The 17,219-nt window shown below is 36.6% G+C and overlaps 1 protein-coding gene across 3 annotated transcripts in view; it reads right to left on the reverse strand.

Moving 5' to 3' along the window:
• Window positions 1-1,107: 1,107 nt before the first annotated feature.
• MAP3K21 (mitogen-activated protein kinase kinase kinase 21) overlaps window positions 1,108-17,219 on the reverse strand; it is a 40,935-nt gene continuing 24,823 nt past the window's right edge. The window contains exons 4-11 of one of the 3 annotated variants that reach the window (XM_086460992.1): window positions 16,703-16,878; window positions 11,847-12,087; window positions 9,881-10,003; window positions 6,995-7,111; window positions 6,293-6,443; window positions 5,136-5,230; window positions 2,572-3,357; window positions 1,108-1,532 (exon numbers count right to left, since the gene is read on the reverse strand). In XM_086460992.1, the coding sequence (XP_086317118.1) occupies window positions 1,108-1,532; window positions 2,572-3,357; window positions 5,136-5,230; window positions 6,293-6,443; window positions 6,995-7,111; window positions 9,881-10,003; window positions 11,847-12,087; window positions 16,703-16,878 (2,114 nt within the window). Of the gene's footprint in view, window positions 1,533-2,571; window positions 3,358-5,135; window positions 5,231-6,292; window positions 6,444-6,970; window positions 7,112-9,880; window positions 10,004-11,846; window positions 12,088-16,702; window positions 16,879-17,219 lie in introns of all 3 variants that reach the window. The other 2 variants (XM_086460990.1, XM_086460993.1) reach the window with 2 other exon arrangements.

Below are 17,219 nucleotides of genomic sequence, written 5' to 3' on the forward strand. Positions count from 1 at the left end.
GAACCTTTCTATCACTGAAAACCAGTCAAGCATATCTGTTTCTTTCCTTTAATTCCTAAAATATGAATAACTGGGCACCCAGTAGTAACTTTAGGAAGAAAAGATGCAGAGATTATACTGAAAGATTTAATATTAAACTATCTCAGTTTTAACATTTGAGTGCAGTAAAACGCACCGGTGGCTCACTTAAAAACTAGTCACCCATAAAATAAAACCCATCATCTTTCCTCAATAAAAGGTGCAGCAGAGTTTATAAAACAAGAAGGGGGGCAAACCCTTCCACCACAAACAAAAAATCCCAAACCAAGGTTTTCAGTGCAAACACTGTAGTCTTCAAAAGGTTAAGAGTACAAATATTGACGTTCCAGTGTATCCTTACCTACAAGGAATGTTGCTTCACATTATGAAGTATCTCAAATACCCTTAATCCAATCGCAGTACTGAAGTTTATCCACTCAAATTGATATGGTGGCTGAAACCTAAGTGCTTATACAAGCAGTGTAACTTTCTGGAGAAACTAATGCACACAGTTGAAAGTTCCCACAAAAACCAAGGGCAAAGGCTACAAATTCAGCTGCTGGTCCTTAACCAATTTCAGGATCAAATGCCAAGAAGGAACCAGCTACTAAATGAAGCATGAACCGAGCCTCCTGCACCCAGCACCTTAAATCCCCTGCCTCCCTCCCTAGTTCTACAAGCCAAAGAGGCAAGCTGCAGACAACCAGTTCTCAGGTGAAACTCTTCTTGACAGAAATATCATTCATTTTTTCAATGTGCAAAAGTTAAATTTCTAGCAAAACTCCTCAAGCCTAAAGAAAGCTTCTGTGACACTGCAGAGGGAGGTGGGCATGTTATTTTAGTCATTCAAAATATAAAGTTCACCTAGAATACCATTTTGCAGCATTGTGCTTTTAGAGTCACTAGTTGGGATTCCAAGCAACATTTGAAAAAGGCACCTACTACACTTTCTTGATTAGCTGCCCATTTTAATAATTTTGGTACTATTTGTCACAGTACATCAGAAAACAGCAGCACAAAGCTTTAGATGGACAAGAATTTTGTATTTGTTCCCCTTTAAAAAGCAAACATTTTTAAAATGAAAGGCACTCATGACAGAAACTCTCTCTCCAGTTCATATATAGATGGCCGACAAGTTTTGCTCTTCATTCTACATAAAGGCACAGTACAGTCTCTGTTCTGTCCTTCCACATCAATATCAAGTAATGACGGCATGTGGCAGTTAGTTCTTTCCTTAGTGTCTGGCAAGAAGTTAACATCTGGATCTACATTGCCCTCTAAATACGCAGAGTCTTTAGAATTTGGTTTAATAATACGCGGAATAATTTGCCATGCATCAATTTTACTTCTTAGAGAAGAAGGTCGAGGCCTTGATATAATATTGACAGTGCTTTGCTTTTCAGTTGAAACACTGACGTGATTGCTTCTTTGTTGAACAGATGGAGAGTGCAGGGTTCCAGTAACTGATGGAACTGGTAATATGGAGATATCATCGGTTGAAGCAAATCCATTAGCTAGGGAAAGGAAATGCCAAACAAAAAAAAGACAGTTTAAACCATGTGACTTCTTGATTTCTTTGCCAGCTCTAAACATGCTATAAACATTTACGGATTTTTTCCCACCAGAAAAATTAAGAGACTTGTACATTTGTGGGGAAACTCCTAAGGGAGGACCAGCAGTGCCCAAATAACGTTTTTGCATCTATACTGTCTGCTAGAGGCCATAACAATTTATTTTTTATTGCTACAAAAAAAGATATAGAGATAGCATTAACCACCCACTAGCCGGATGAATATTAATATTGGAATAAAGCCCCACAAATTTGTCCAGTTATTATGAGTAATTACATACGCATAGAGTACCGTGAAGAATATTACATTTAAGCCACATAGAACACTAGCACTGAAATTTAGAACTTCTTTTCAAAAACTCATTAATCATGAACTTACCAATATACACGGAAACTAGATTTAAATTCAGCTTAAATTTTTATCATCAGCTTAACTTGAAGATTCATGGAAGATGAATCTTAACTTCTAGGTCAAGCAAGCAAATCAAAACTTACCAGACTCATTTTTCTTGAAGTTACTAAGTGTGCAGTACTAAAATGATGCTAAATCACTCACCTATACGACTGTGAAACTGTATTAAAGTATACTCTCAGTCTCAGGAAGTCCACAACTACATAATGCATGCACTTGACAGTCTCAGTTTATTTCAGCCATAGTGCTAATATATTTCACAAAAGGCAGGTTCTCACAGACATGAAAAGACCAGGGAAACCTATTTTTGCAATACCTGAGAAAAACAGATAATGCCTTAAAATGAACCATCTCTTCCCCTTAAATCTCCATACCCACACTCCTAACAGAACACTATTCCAAGCGCAGGTAGTTTATTCAGAGTTCTGACTACCCACATAGTTAGGGTGGCTCAGCTAACACGTAACAGTGTAACAAAAACCTTAGCAACTCATTAATGAATGCTTAGTTTCCCTACATTTTCTGTCTCTATACTTAAAAATCCCCTACATTTAAGTGCTTAATTACCCACCTGTGGTCTGAAAATTGTTCCCATCTGACAAGGTTCGTCTGTGACCCAACACACTTAACTTTGACGAGGAATCATTTGGCACATTTTGAGATTCTTGTTTCAGACAAAGATTAAAAGGCTGATTTTTCAATCGTGTAGAAACCGTGTTAGGAGCCAGCTGTATCCTCTGCTCTCTCTTACTTTCAGAAGTTTCAGATGAAAAGTCACCAGTGGAACTACATGGACCACAATCACCAAGCACAGTGCTTACAAACGCATCTTCATTGTCAGATTGAAGTAGGCATTTTGTGGAAATGGAGGGCATAGAGAGAAGATTCACAGTATTTGCAGCTGGATTTAGGGCTGGAATACTTGTTTCCTCTTTCTTGGACTGCAGTCGTGTAGGGCTGGCACTCCTGCGAAATTTTGAAGCACGCTGAAATATTCCATCACGCTTCTTCTTCTCATCTTTAGGCAGGAGTTCATCTGGACCCTGCAATTTGTTCAGCTCTCTGATATCTAAGCCCAGGGCAACAGATGCAAGGAGGACAGCACACCCATACAGCACCGAATCAGTCTTCTTTTTCTGCAGCGTCCTGCTCAGACTGTTTGTAGGTGTCATTTGAGGAGTACTATTTGTAGAACTAGCAGAGGTTCCTTCTTCAAAGCTCTCATGTTCTACTGTATTCTCTCCCTGATCATCTTTCCAAAGAGGTAGATTAATATAGGCCTGATTCGGCAACTTAATTGGCTTTGGTCTTTTACTGTCCGAACCTTCAGGGAGAAGTTTCTTATCAGTACAGACACCTATAAAACATTACAGTATACTTTAAGATTGTAATTCAGCTATTTTGCTATTGCATGTCTGCATATTGTACATCATTATTTCCTTTCACTTTGACAAGTATTAATCTTGAAGTATACTGCACACCCCCTTTGGATGCAGTCAGAAGCTCAGAGACTCACATTGTAAGATTCAGAAGCATATCCTAAGGCATATCCTAAGCCTAAACCTCTTCATGTTCTTTTGATAGTCTTTAAAATAGCAGCAGTACCATTTTGCTACAATTTCATCTTTTTAGCCACTCAAAAATCAAACTCTATTAGAAGCAACTTGCAGATCGATCTTCCCCAGCATATAAGTTAACTGTAAACAAATTGTTTTCCACACCTAGAAGACTTACCTTTACTTTAAAAGAGGTATAATGTATCTCCCAACCTTTACGGATTCAACACAGTTGAAGAGAGGATATTGTCTTTGCATTTTCTGTGATATTAGAGGATCTGCAACACTTCAGTAGTGCTTTTCAAATACCACTGAAATATTTCTGTGTATGGATTACAGTGAAGTAACTTACTATACACAAACTGCCAGATAAGATATGGAACACACTCTTTACAAAAGTTTCAATTAAGCTGCGTTCCGAAATCCAGTGAGTTACTAGAAATTTGCCCAATTAATTCATTAGGCCACGGTGGTCTGGAGTAAAAAGTAAAATTGACATCTCACACCTAATGACAGATAAAATGGAAGGTATAATTTGACTTACACATGTTATTCTACTATAAACTACTGAATGCTTCAGAATAAACACAGAAACATTTGAAATGCAAATATGTAAACTCGTATAATCTTTTCTGTATGTAGGGGTTTAGTAGTAAGCTAATAAATCTATACTATTACTGCTCGTGAAGCCTCGATTTATACCCCTACCAGTGTATACAGAGATGAAAATGCCTTTTTCCTAGGGGCAGGCCAGGAGGGGGGGAAGGAGTGTCTGAGCAGCTTATTTCCTCTTCCAGCTGTCATAAATCTAGCCGCTGGTATGGACACCAATTACATCAGTTTTTTTCCTGACACCGGTAACTTAATTTTCTCAGATAAGAGAATCTGTAGCATAGAAAGTGTGTGCAAATTTGAAAATTATTATGAATATTGTATAGTCACAGCACATTATAGTAACGGACACAAAAAGCAACATTTGGCTATTATGTTCCTGATCCAAAGAGGATGAAGTATGTTTTTTCCTTGGGATTTACCTATAAATCCTCAAATGTTGCCTAAACAACTTTAAGATTCAAAATCCACATTTTTTTTCTTGGCAATTTAGAGAATAAGCCTCATTTAAAAACCAGAGAACTAATATCTGGGAATGTATCAGGGCTTACAGGTTTTTAAACAACTATGCAGAGCCCACTAACAATAAAAGTCATTAACGATCACTTAAATGTCAAGTCAATTACTGATTTAAGTATTTCTTTTTAAAAGAAACTAAAAAGTGGTGACTGCAGACCTCATGTACACAGATCAGCCTTCAACTCAAAAATGGGGGAAAAAACCCCACCTCTTGTGGTACTGTTCACAGATCATGTATATTTCTCAGCTGCTAATGATGGAAATGGAAAAATGTTAACACTCGCATTTTTTTGATAGGTTTTTTGCACAGGAAAATTGTTTGTAGCATGACTACTGTTTTACTAATCTGCATAATCCTTGAGGAATTAAAGCAATACAATTTATAACACTGGAGGTAGACTTAATACCATTATATGGCAACTTTCACTTTCTCAAAAATAGCTCTTACCTTGGTCCACAAATAGTGAAGCTAAGGGAACACCCTTCTGATTCTTCATTAAAAGCGTTGACCAAGGGTTGCTGCCATCTGAAAGAGGTCTTATTCTGAAATAACAATAGTTATTTTGGTGTTACAGAGGATATCGTGCTTATATACATTTTGACATAAAATTACTAAAACATCTTTTTTTAAACTATAAACATGTATTACATAATGTGAAAACAGTAAAGCTTTCCAAAGGTAAAAAAAAAAATTGTATATAATGGCACAGAGTCATATGATTATAAACTGATACATGCCTTATATCAGGTATTCCTTAGAAGATGAAAATTTCAGGCCTAAAAAGAAAGCCCATGAAAAATGGGCCTTGACTACACATTGAAGAACAAAAGTTGGTGAAAGCATGGACAACCATTTCACTGTGTCAAAGAAAAGATATGAATATTGGAAATTTATTAAACATAGTGACTTTAAAACAAAAAATATCATCAAAAGCCAGTTTCAATAGATGGTCTGGAACCAACAGCTGCCACAGGTGAATGACTGGATCTCTACCAAGAAAAAAAAAGTTACTATAAATAATTGTATATACTGGAAGAGACAAGAAAAAGGATCTCTTGCTTCAAAAAAACTGCTAACCTCCAATTTTGAGCAATCAGAAAAAATAATCTGAAAACGAAGGTGTCCAACTGATTTTCAGAACCACTTCACCCTGTGTTTATCAGTGTAAACGATGTTGCTGGTGAGAACTGTGCTTCATGTATGCAAAGTCAGTCAGTCTTATTTAATCATACTGGAAGTGCCCTCTGCGGGCCATGCTTGCAGTTCCTCCAGTCAATCTGAGGAAGGGCAAGACAGACAGACAAGCCATGAATGTCTGGTATGCATTAGTAGCTCAGCATCCCAGTACATTCCAAGTTTCAAAAAACAGAAATAAAGGGTAACAGACAAGAGACACTAAAACCTTAACATAAGTAAGCATTTTATCCTCAAGTCTACATGGGGGAGCTACTCATTATTAATAAAATTCCTAAACTAGTTAAAAGGCAGGACTGAGTTTTATCTGTAACAAGATTCTGCAGAACTTCTCACTCACTACCTATGTTAGTGATTCAGTTACCAAGAATGGTTCGTATTATCAAACAAACAAAATGTAGTAGACATACTTGTCCTTACAATCTGCACGATCCTTTGTTTGAACGGAACTTGGTCCCCATGTACAACCTCTCTTTTTAAAACTTCTCTTCACATCTTCAAACTCTTCTTGGTGATAAGTTGTGCTCCTTCCCCAAGTTCTGTTGCTTTCATCTGAAGTTACTAGAGATTGGATTTAAAAACAAACAAAAAACCCCACACATAAATAGTATTTCTAAAAACAAAGTATTTTGACAGAACAGAGTATTTTCACCACTGTAAACCCATTTTGACACAGCAACACAATGAGTAGAAGACAAAATTTGAGATTTTTTTCTTTTACAAAAACCACCAGGCAAACTACACTGATCCAAAAAGATGATCAAGCAAGAAAAATAATTTAGGAGCTGACAAGAGACCCAAATTAAAGACCAAGCAGCAAAACAATCATTTTCCATGCTTCCTTTAACTCAGAACCTTCTATTTAGCTAATTCAGACAAGTGAGTTAGACTGAGCACTTAAATTCCAATGAAGAAAATATATGCTGTAGAACAATTGGTATAAAACAAAACAGAATATTCCAATTGTGACAATGATTAGTGTTTTCTTTCTCACTACACCAAACCAAATTATGCTTTCAAAGCGTCTATCCTTCGTTAAATGCTTAGTCTGTCACTGTCTCAACCGTTAAATTACACAGAACCAGCACCTTTGAAACATAATGAAATCTTGCCTTTTTTCATAACCCCACTGGGAAGTTCATATTCACTTGTGATATCTACATCTTGCTGGTACACATATACACTGTTTCTTCGGCCATTAGTTGTGTGTGTATCTGTTTTGGGAATCACTGAGGAAAAATTAAGAGAATGTAGTAGAGATCTTAGTCAAGTGGATTTCAGAAACATAACTGTTTCCCTGTTATTTTTATCTTTGGGTCATAAAGCCCAGATCTATAAAGGCACTAGGCACCTTTTGATAGCAAGTTTTTACTGTAGGGTTTTGAGGATACTCCTTCTAGAACCAGACCCAGGCAAGTAGATATTCATATATGACTGACCAACTGGAAAAGTAACTTGCTATCAACGTAGCATGCTTACAGCTGAGATGGAGAAAAACAACTTAGCCAGTTATAACAACATGATAAATGAGGTGGCATTTCCATGCCCACGGTTCTGCTGCTGTTCCTGCCTCATCGTACACCTTCTCGTCAGCACAGCTTCCCCTGTAGTATGGCACTCTATTTGCCTTCTTTACATTTACACTCCCATTTTCAACCACATTCCAGGACCTACAAACTATACATCTTACTGGTTTTCCTCCTTCCTTTCAAAATCAGCTGAATTTGTTTTAATAACAATACTTACAATTACTTAGATTTTTATATTAACTTAAAAAAAATTTAGATTTGGAAGCTAGACTTGCTCATGACAAAGTGAAGCAATCAAGCAACCAATTGTTAGATACGCCTGTTCAAATCGCCTGTATTTGAGCAAGCCTTCTTGAAACAAAGACACTTTGAAGTTAAATCAAGATAAAACATTATTGTGGGAAAGACAATTTATTTTGCACAGGTGCAGACAGGTGTGGAAGCTAAATTACTTCAGCTAGATACTCCTGAGAGATCTGATAAGCTTTCAGGTAAAGCCTAGGGATCCAAACTCAGAAACAGAAATGTACTGCTTTTAAAGGAGAGCCTTTATGTTGACCTGTATGTTCTAGTCCTACAATCACAAATGCCTGCTTAAATAAAGAAAAATCCCCAATGGCACTTAGCACACATGCAGGGAGTGGCACTGATACAGCTTACACGAGGGGTTTTGTTTTTTTAAATTCATAGCCTTAAGTTTTCAGAATCATGCCAATACCTGACACTTGCTTCATTTACAAGCATTTCCATAAAGAGAAAGGAGAATCAGAGATAAAATGAGACAGTCTTGTTTATATGCAAGGATGACATTTTACCAAGCAAAACCTTTCTTACCTTTCTGCAGTAAAAAAACCAAACCAACCAAAAAATCCCACCACACAGTTTGAAGTCAGGAAATCATTACCAACACAGATACTGTGTCAGCTAACTTCTGAAAAAGACTTTACGTAATTTTCCTTCCATCTCAAATTTTCATTAAGAAAAGCAAGACAGGGTTTGTTCACCTCTCTCTTCTTTATCCATAACATATGCCAGTAATGGTCTTCGCCCAGGGAACTGTAGCAGTTACAGTTCAAACAAATAATAAAGTTACTGCCAGAGAAGACAACACTTCTCCTTTACACATTAATAATGAAAAGTATTTCATAAGGTAGAGGTATTTCAAAGGAAGTGAGATACCTGGCTTCTATACAAACTTTAAACAAAGTTTCAGGCTGGTTAAAAAAAATAAATAAATAAATAAATCTTTAAACTAGCTACAGAAGAGCATGCATAAAAGAATCCCCATGCATTTTGGTTTCTCCTCCTCCTCATTTACATCTGATAAAGTCAGATTCTGAAGTAATTTACTTCAAAAGGTGACTACCCTCGAAAGGCAGTCACCAACTATAAGCAATCAGCTGGAACAGGTTCCACCGATTTCATATAGGGAGAGAAGCTTAAGGCATTCCACAGTGACTATGGATAATTAGACAAACTACTTTGCACAACAGATCAGACAGTACAAATGCAAGCAGTGAATCCTGTAGGAACTGTTTTCTATCTCTACATATGTCATTCCCAAATTTAAATGCAGGCTTCACTGTAACAATACGATCAGTTTTCTTCCGTATTCATAGTACCTCCACTACACGAGCATGAATGCACCTTCCCTTCTGCCATCAGTACACATGGAATAATATACCCACAATTTTATTTTTGTTTCTTTCTCTTCTTTGCAAAAAAACTAAAGCAAGCTTTCTTCTTTATTTTCCTCTGGTTTTGTATTTGAATCATAGAATATCAGGTTGGAAGGGACCCCAAGGGTCATTTGGTCCAACCTTTCTTGGCAAAAGCATGTTCTAGACAAGATGGCCCAGCACCCTGTCCAGCTGAACCTAAAAAGTATCCAATGTCATTTCTCTGCCTTTTGACTAAGATCAAGTGTAGTAAGTGTAGTGTAGTATTTGCTTAAAGCTTGCTTCTTTTTTGACATAAACAAGCTGGATTGCTGGCTGATTCATTGGCCTTTCCATCTTACATGACTCCATGACTCCCTTATTCTCGGAACCTTTCTTTTTTTTTTAAAATTTTTTTGATAGTCTATAACTGATTTCCTTTATCAACTCCAATACCTAGTAAAATACTTGTTTTCTATCTCACACAGGTTCTAAACATGATGCTTTGCCTTTTACCATTATAAATTTTGATTCCTCATCATTTTATCCCAGTCACTTTACACATGACTTCCTGAAGTTATTAAGGAAAGATACGATTTAAAGCATTCACAGTCATTTTGAATTACTGAAAATTAGTTAGCATTTTAGCAAGATTATCCTTTCCATTGAAGAACAAGTTAAAAATGTTAGAACAAGTTAAGCAACCTGGAAATCAGACTGAAATCTGATACTACTACCAGTGTTTCAGTGACTATATGGAACAAACAGTCTCTGTTGACCAAACGAACAAATAGAAATGGGGGAGACTTACATTGTATAGCTCGAAGACGAGGAATTATCGTGGGGCTGCTTGACGGACTTGAGCTGTTACTGTTTAAACTCCTCCTCTTATCCAGATTTGGGGATGCCTGCACTGTTATTTTGTGCTGGAAATCTATGACAGTAAACCAAATCAGTTTTAATATTCTAAATTAAAAGATCTTCAGAAGATCATACTGCTGTACTACTTAAACAACTAAAGCTATATAATGAATTAGACTTGACAGTGTAAGAGATGTTCATATCAAAAACACTGACAAACTCTAACTCTCAATGTAACAATTTAGATACTTGAGTCAGGCAGGATTTCACACCGTCACAGAAACTTTATGATAGGTTTGCAGTAGCATCAACAAAAGCAGGCAGGTCCAAGTGGACCCAAACTGAGACACATCTACATCACAAACTGTTATTCAATCCTGTTTATTGTCACAGAGGGAAAGAAAAATCTCAATATTTCATCTCAAATCAATCAATATCCATAGCAATCAGATTTGCCTTATGTTTTTCAACATGCAATTCATATACAACATAAAAAGTAGCATTAACAAAGAAGTTTGCATCTATCAACATGTCAGAAAAACAAGACAAAACTACAGAATTACTAATATTTATAGCAACGTAGTAAAAAAAAACAGTAACAAATATTGGCACGTAGGAAAAAAATTATGAAATAAAATTTGACTATATGCCCCTAATTCCCAGCATCAGTGCAATTAGATTGCATACTATTATTACAACAGCACTGTCTCAAGGACAAGTTCACCTGGACGATTCCTGACAACAAAGAGCTAAGTGGTATTCAGAGTAAAACTGTTTATCACTTTTTCAAGTTAAATATGAGCAGACTGGAAACAAAGAACCAATTACTATCATAAAAGCTTGTGATCCAGCATCAACCAATCTAACGTGCCTACCTGGGAGGCTGTAATGTGATTTTTATTTTATTTACTGTTATTATTAAAGTAAGGAAAAATAAGCTTGTTTCACTAGTGCTGAAACAGTACTCTAAATATTACCATTCTCTTTGTCTCCTTCCAGCTCCCAGACAGCTATGATCTGGTCAGACCTGTGTTAGCATGGCATTAAGCTCTTACTGCATTAGTAATAAACTGACAGACTTGACCTGGAAGCCACTGGAAGGAAGGTTGTCAACACCAGGATGCTGGTACCACCACTGAAGGCTTTCCCACCACTGGCGTCACCTTGAGTTTCCATAGTGCCATCTCGTGGCAACATTAAAAAGGCACCACTAAACCAACCTCTACAATTCTCTACAAACACACCTCCTTTGCAAAGGGGGCATTTTAATGCATTCATGGGTTGAACTAAATGCTCTAACATTCAAATTATACCATATTTGTATTCTGAAATAATATCTTCTGTTGCTATTACAGTGTTTTCCCGCAAGTAAGGTACTGAAGGTAGTAACTGCTGTGTTGTATTTGGGACTGCAATAAGCATGCAATTTGGACCTACTACACCTGTACCTCCAGCCTTCATGAAGTGCTGTTTTTTCTCCAGGGTATTTGCAAGTTCAGGGCAAACAGCAGTAATATTTGATCACGGTAAAAAGTTCTGGGATGTGGTAAAAAGGCACTTTTCTGTCTGCACAAAAAGAATGATAGCAAAAATCTGAACTTCAAACCAGTCTTAAATCATGTGGCTCCCATGACAGTAACCTTTCCCTGTATATAAAATGGACTTCTAGCTGAATGAGGTGAAAGACTCTCCAGCTGAAAACTTCACGAGAATTACGATACGTGAAAGTTGCTTCCTTAGGAATAAAACCCAAAGGGCTATAACAATTCTTACCATACCCTTTTGCAATATTGGGGTAGAAGGAGCTGGCAATGAATTAAAATAGTAGCCAATACTGAAAACATCAACCACGGAACTGAAGGCTGCATATTTAATCATAACATATATTGTGAACTTTAAAACAAAACATTACAAACCTGAAGGCAAACTAATTCTGTGTCCATCTTTAAGTTTTAACCGGCTTCTTTTAAATTTACCCTTCCTCTTCTTTACATTGGGTTTCTCTTGATTTAACTGGAATATCATGATATTCAGCTCACGCTCCAGTACATCAATCTCACGTTCTGCTAACTGTTGCTCACGGCGCTTAAGTAATTCTTCTTGAGATTTTTGCTGAAGAGCTGCTCTTGTCAACTCCTCTTCTCGTGATCGAAGCTCCTGAAGATAAGAGTCACACAAATGAAACTCAAGTAATATCATGAAGGTTGTATTAAAAGATATATAACGTGCACAGTAGGTTGTATCTCCTGATCTATTTTTATGATGCACTACATACATGTAACATGTACATCCGACCTTCTGACAGTCCTCCGTTCTGCATAAGCCAAGATTCTGTATCTGGATGCAATCAAGCACTATACAGATTTCCTTTTAACCATTTAACTTAAGTCCCTTTACTTAAGGCAGGTAAGCACAGGCAATGGGGACAACACATGCAATCAAAGATCCTCAGCTTACAGCCTAACAGAAAATGTCCTCCAAGTACTTCACATCAGAGACTCTTTCATTGCACAAGGGCTGCTCTTGGATAGTTCCTATGCACTAACACAAAGTCAACGACCTGACAAATACACAAATGAATGGCTGTATCTTAAATTTTCTAACCTTTCCTGTTTTTCAGCCATGTATTAAGTAGCACTTTTCTATCTAGAAAAGCAATCAGTATTACACCAAATGAAGAGTAGTGTAATAGGATAAACCAAGTCATAAGACAGAAGACAGCTATTTCTTAATTAAAATCTAGCAGGTATCTGTATAACATCAAACAGCTACTAAGCACTGAATTACACCACATCAGCTCTCCAACAATCAATCCCATAGAGTAGTTGTTCTACTCCCTTTATTCTTTTTTATTTTGGAGAATGAAAAGCTTTAGTAAGGGAGCTAGTTAATCCTTCAGGGTAAATGAATCCCCAAGGCTAAACAGCTGTAAACCTACCATCTTAAAATTGTCTTAATCTTCAGCTTCCAAAATCTGTTAAAATACATCTGAAATTTAAGTAGACCTCCCTTCTTAGTATGGGGCTTACATAACCTACAAAACAGACTTCCTCAGAAGTGTTGTAGTCATTCCTGCTAATAAAAGAGACTACAGGAAAAGGAGAAGCTATGTTGTCACTGATACTGTATGTTTCTCACTACATATTTTTTTCATTTTTACATATGATTGCGTAAATTCTACCTGGATAGAAACTGAAATTCAATTCAAAATGGAAAACCAGCATTTGAAATTAAGCTATGCTAAAAGTTCTGGATATATAAGAATCCTATTTGTATTTAAAATTAATTCCTTTCATCACTGTAGAACCTTATAATTGCCATGTCTTTTTTTTTTTTTCCATACTGCTCATCAGTACCCAGCAATGTTGTATGCCAGCACAATTCCTTATCATATACAGTGAAAGCAAAAAACCAAATTTTCTGCTCTTTTTAACTTCCACTTTGTCTTGAATAAACTAGTTCCTGAACTAGACTACTTTGGTATTTTCAAATAAGGGGGGAAAAAAGCCCCTCTCTCTTCTTGCCAAAAAGACTATGGATGCTAAGAGACAAGTTAGCACTGAAGCAAACTAGTTCAGTGAGAAGTATCAGTTCCCTCAAAGATACTCGTTTTTCCTTTACGACTATAGCATACACACACTGCTCAACATTGTTTTCAAATTTAATTGAAATGATTTGACACATTTCATATGCTTTGCTAATTTCGAGTGAGCTTGTTTCAACACAATATTTGAAAAAATAGTATTTTTTAAAAATCCACTTAACATACAGTTAAGTTTCACAAAAGGCAATTCGGCCTCTTAGAAATTCAAAGGAGCCTGTCTTCACACCAGCAAGTAAGATTTTGGGGTTTGTTCTTTTTTGTTTTGGTTTGTCTTTTTGTGGTTTTTTTAGTTAATTTAACTTAATTTAGAGATTGCTGCAAATTCTCACTTTCCTCCTCCTCCTGTCCAGTCAAAACTGGACAATCTAAAATGAGAGTTGGAAGCAGAAGCTGCCTAAATTCAAGTTTAGAATAAAGGTACTTTAGAGTTTAAATAGAAAAGATCTTTATTACCGTATTAATACAGTAATAAAGATGTATTAGGAGACACTGTTGATTATCTATCTCTTGCTGTCCTCGAATCCAGGTTCTATAAAGCTCAGTAACTAGGCAAAAATTCAGGGCCCGTATTGAAAAGGTAGACAGTCTAGAAAAAATAATAGTGTTTCCTTATTGAACGATTAAGTATTTACTGTTTTCTAAATAAACTAATTAAAACCAAACTTACTGCAATTAGTTATGCAATGTTTCTACACTACTTTACAATTAAAACACCCATTATAAGGAAGCTAGGAAAGAGTTCTGTATTTAAGTTGCTCAAGAACATTTGTCAAAAGAAGATTGTGATCTTCTCTTGAAGTGGGCGTCACCATCACTCATTTACAGCAAGCCCTTGAGGAAATTCCTCCAGCTACAGAAGTTCGTCTTTTACAGAGCATGAGACTCCATGCATGGTTGGTTTTTTTTTTTAATTATTATTATAATATAAAAACTTCATAGACACTACTTTCTCCTTAGTACCTGACAGTAAAATTGATAAAGTGCCAAATTAAATAAGCCCACACGTATGAAAACCCTATCTAAGTCAAAGTTACATGCTTTCATTCTTATATAAGTTCACCTAATTAGGGCAAAAGCCTTTGGAGATGCATTTACTTTGGCATATAAGAAGTAAATTTCATTTTATCTTTTCCCCTCCCTAATTAAGCTTAACTCACTTTCACACCAAAAACGTGACTCTTCTCCCAAAGCTATGCACCAACTTATTTAATCCTGAACTTGATTTAAAGTCAGCTTTCTGCTGACTTAATCCTAAACTAGATTTTTCTTCAATAGAAAATCTCATATGGGACTATGCCTCCAGAAAATAAAAAAAATAAAGAAAAACCTGAATGGGAATGCCTGTTACAATTGCTCCCAGCATAGAAAGGGGAAAATGGTTGGCTGAGCATTTGCTGGAGGGGCAGAAGAGAGCTGTGCCCTATGGCAGGCTGCGGCAAGTAAACACAGCGGCTGGTGACACCATAGCAAGTAAAAAGGGAAGTCTCTACTCTCTGTAGAGGGATTAGAACCCATCAGGAAATGACAAGATCTGACAGCTACAGAGGCACATAGCCCAACTCCAGCAACCTGTATGCCCACTGCAGGCAGGGCAGAGACTACACAGACACTTACCTCGTTCTGTGAACTGAAATGGAAGAGGGAAAAGCAGAGAGTGGAAGAAAAGGCAGATAGGAAGTACAAAAGACGACGATATTACTGACGATACTGCAATCTTAGAGGTGATCAACACATTCTGATACCACACATGCTGACACTACAGCAGATCTGTAACGTCACATCCATCACCAGCCAACAGTCCACAAACTGCCATTTGTGACACCTGATGAGAAGTGAGGGGCTACTGACAGTGACTTGCAAGATGAGAGTTTAGGTTTTGCTTTTGTCAAAGTGAAGTGACTACATCTTTTATAGATTTCTTCACAAGTCACTGCATCTCAATTCTCCTCTTCCTCATTTATTACCACTTCATGAAACATAACAGCAAATACACATTGGGCAATAACTATACTGCAAGAAAGACCTGCAAAGAAGTAATCTGTTTCTACTAGAAGCATTTCTAACAAGGGCTCAAGAGGACACCTGGTCTATTCCAACTGTTATCTTTATCAAGTTGTCTAAAGGAAAATATAAACCTCAGGGTGATTAAAAACTAGTTGAAGTAACTAAAAGAGAGGGCAAAGAGAATTAACAGTGACTGTTCATTAGCACAAACATACCATGACATAAGAATATAGAAAGAAGATCAGTGACAGGAATCTGGATGATAAACAAGAGAAACTGGATTTCCTGATTCATGAGTACAAGTTAGACCTAAGCGATCTTATTAATATCTGGCAAGACGACTTCCAAAACTGCAACACTGAAAGAGACCAATATTATCACTTTGTTCAGGAAGGAGAGATAAAAGCACTAATACATTTTTTGAAAGGAAGCCATGTGATACAGTCATATAACAGCTTTTCATACCCACAGCCAAGGAGAATGTTCAGCAGCAGCTGAAAATTTGCAGTGGTTATAAAGATTAGCTAAGGGGTAAATAAACTTGGCTTTGTTTGTTAAGTGACACATTCAAATATCCAAGAAAAAAAATAACACATTTTAAAAGAGCCTACATGCCACACCTACAGGTTTAAAACCTGTTTTTTGGGGGGAGACAAGTGTGGATATGTTTCTTTTTCAACTGTACTTCTTGAATGAGCCATTCATATGATAACCCTCACTTACTACAATAACATGCTTTCTGTCAAACTTATCATTTCAGCATGCAAAATTGTTTAGTGTTTTTTTTAGGGAAGAAAGGGGAAAAGCAACGTTGTCTGAAATTTGAAAAAAAACAGTATTCAAACCTTTTTTTTTCTAAAGTAAGCTTGCTGCAAGACAGTTACAGGGTTATCTTAAAATACTGTCCAGAAACATATTAAATATGGAATTTAAGAATAGTACATCCACCAACAAGAACAGGCAATTTTAATAATGTTTTATTGAGAGAGCAAATCCTCTCTTCCAAGTAGTTTATTCTCTCAAGTATATCTCCACTACTAAAGCAGGTTTCTAGCATTATACTGGTAAGCCACAATTCAAAAGTTCAAGGCTGCTGTTATCGTGTGAACACACATACACACATACCCTTCCTTCACTGCCATGCAATTGGCAAAATCAACTTACTTTCTCCTTGGTCCTCAATTCATTGAATATCTGCTGAATTTCCAATTTCCAGTCATCTTGCATGGAATGGAAAGACTCTTGAGGCATTTCAGTCATAACTGCCCCTTCAATGGCAGTAAGCTGTTCAAGAATTAAGGCAAACGATGGTCGGATATGAGGGTCCTGCTCCCAGCATTCTAGAATTTATTAAAATCCCATCAGTTTTTAATTGTACATAGAACTCTCTGAAGAACTACATGAATTTCAAGTCACTTGTTGCTGTACTTCAAGTTCTAACGTGTCCCCTTTACCTGCAAGGCTTCCTCAGTTCCTTTTCCATTTACAGAAGAGTCATCTACCTACTTGTACTCAGAGGACTGTTTCTGTATTAATAATCAATTTTTTTTCATCTCTATCTTTAGGATCCGAAAGAGCAAAAGTAGCAGTTTTGTACTGCACTGAAGGGATACATATAAAAGGTAAAGAAATTCAATAAATACGAGGAAATAGCCATTAGCAAGCAATGTTTATTTCTCTC

The sequence above is a fragment of the Leptosomus discolor genome, chromosome 2 (genome assembly GCF_034619465.1).
Source record: "Leptosomus discolor isolate bLepDis1 chromosome 2, bLepDis1.hap2, whole genome shotgun sequence".
NCBI classification, from domain to species: Eukaryota; Metazoa; Chordata; class Aves; order Leptosomiformes; family Leptosomidae; genus Leptosomus; species Leptosomus discolor.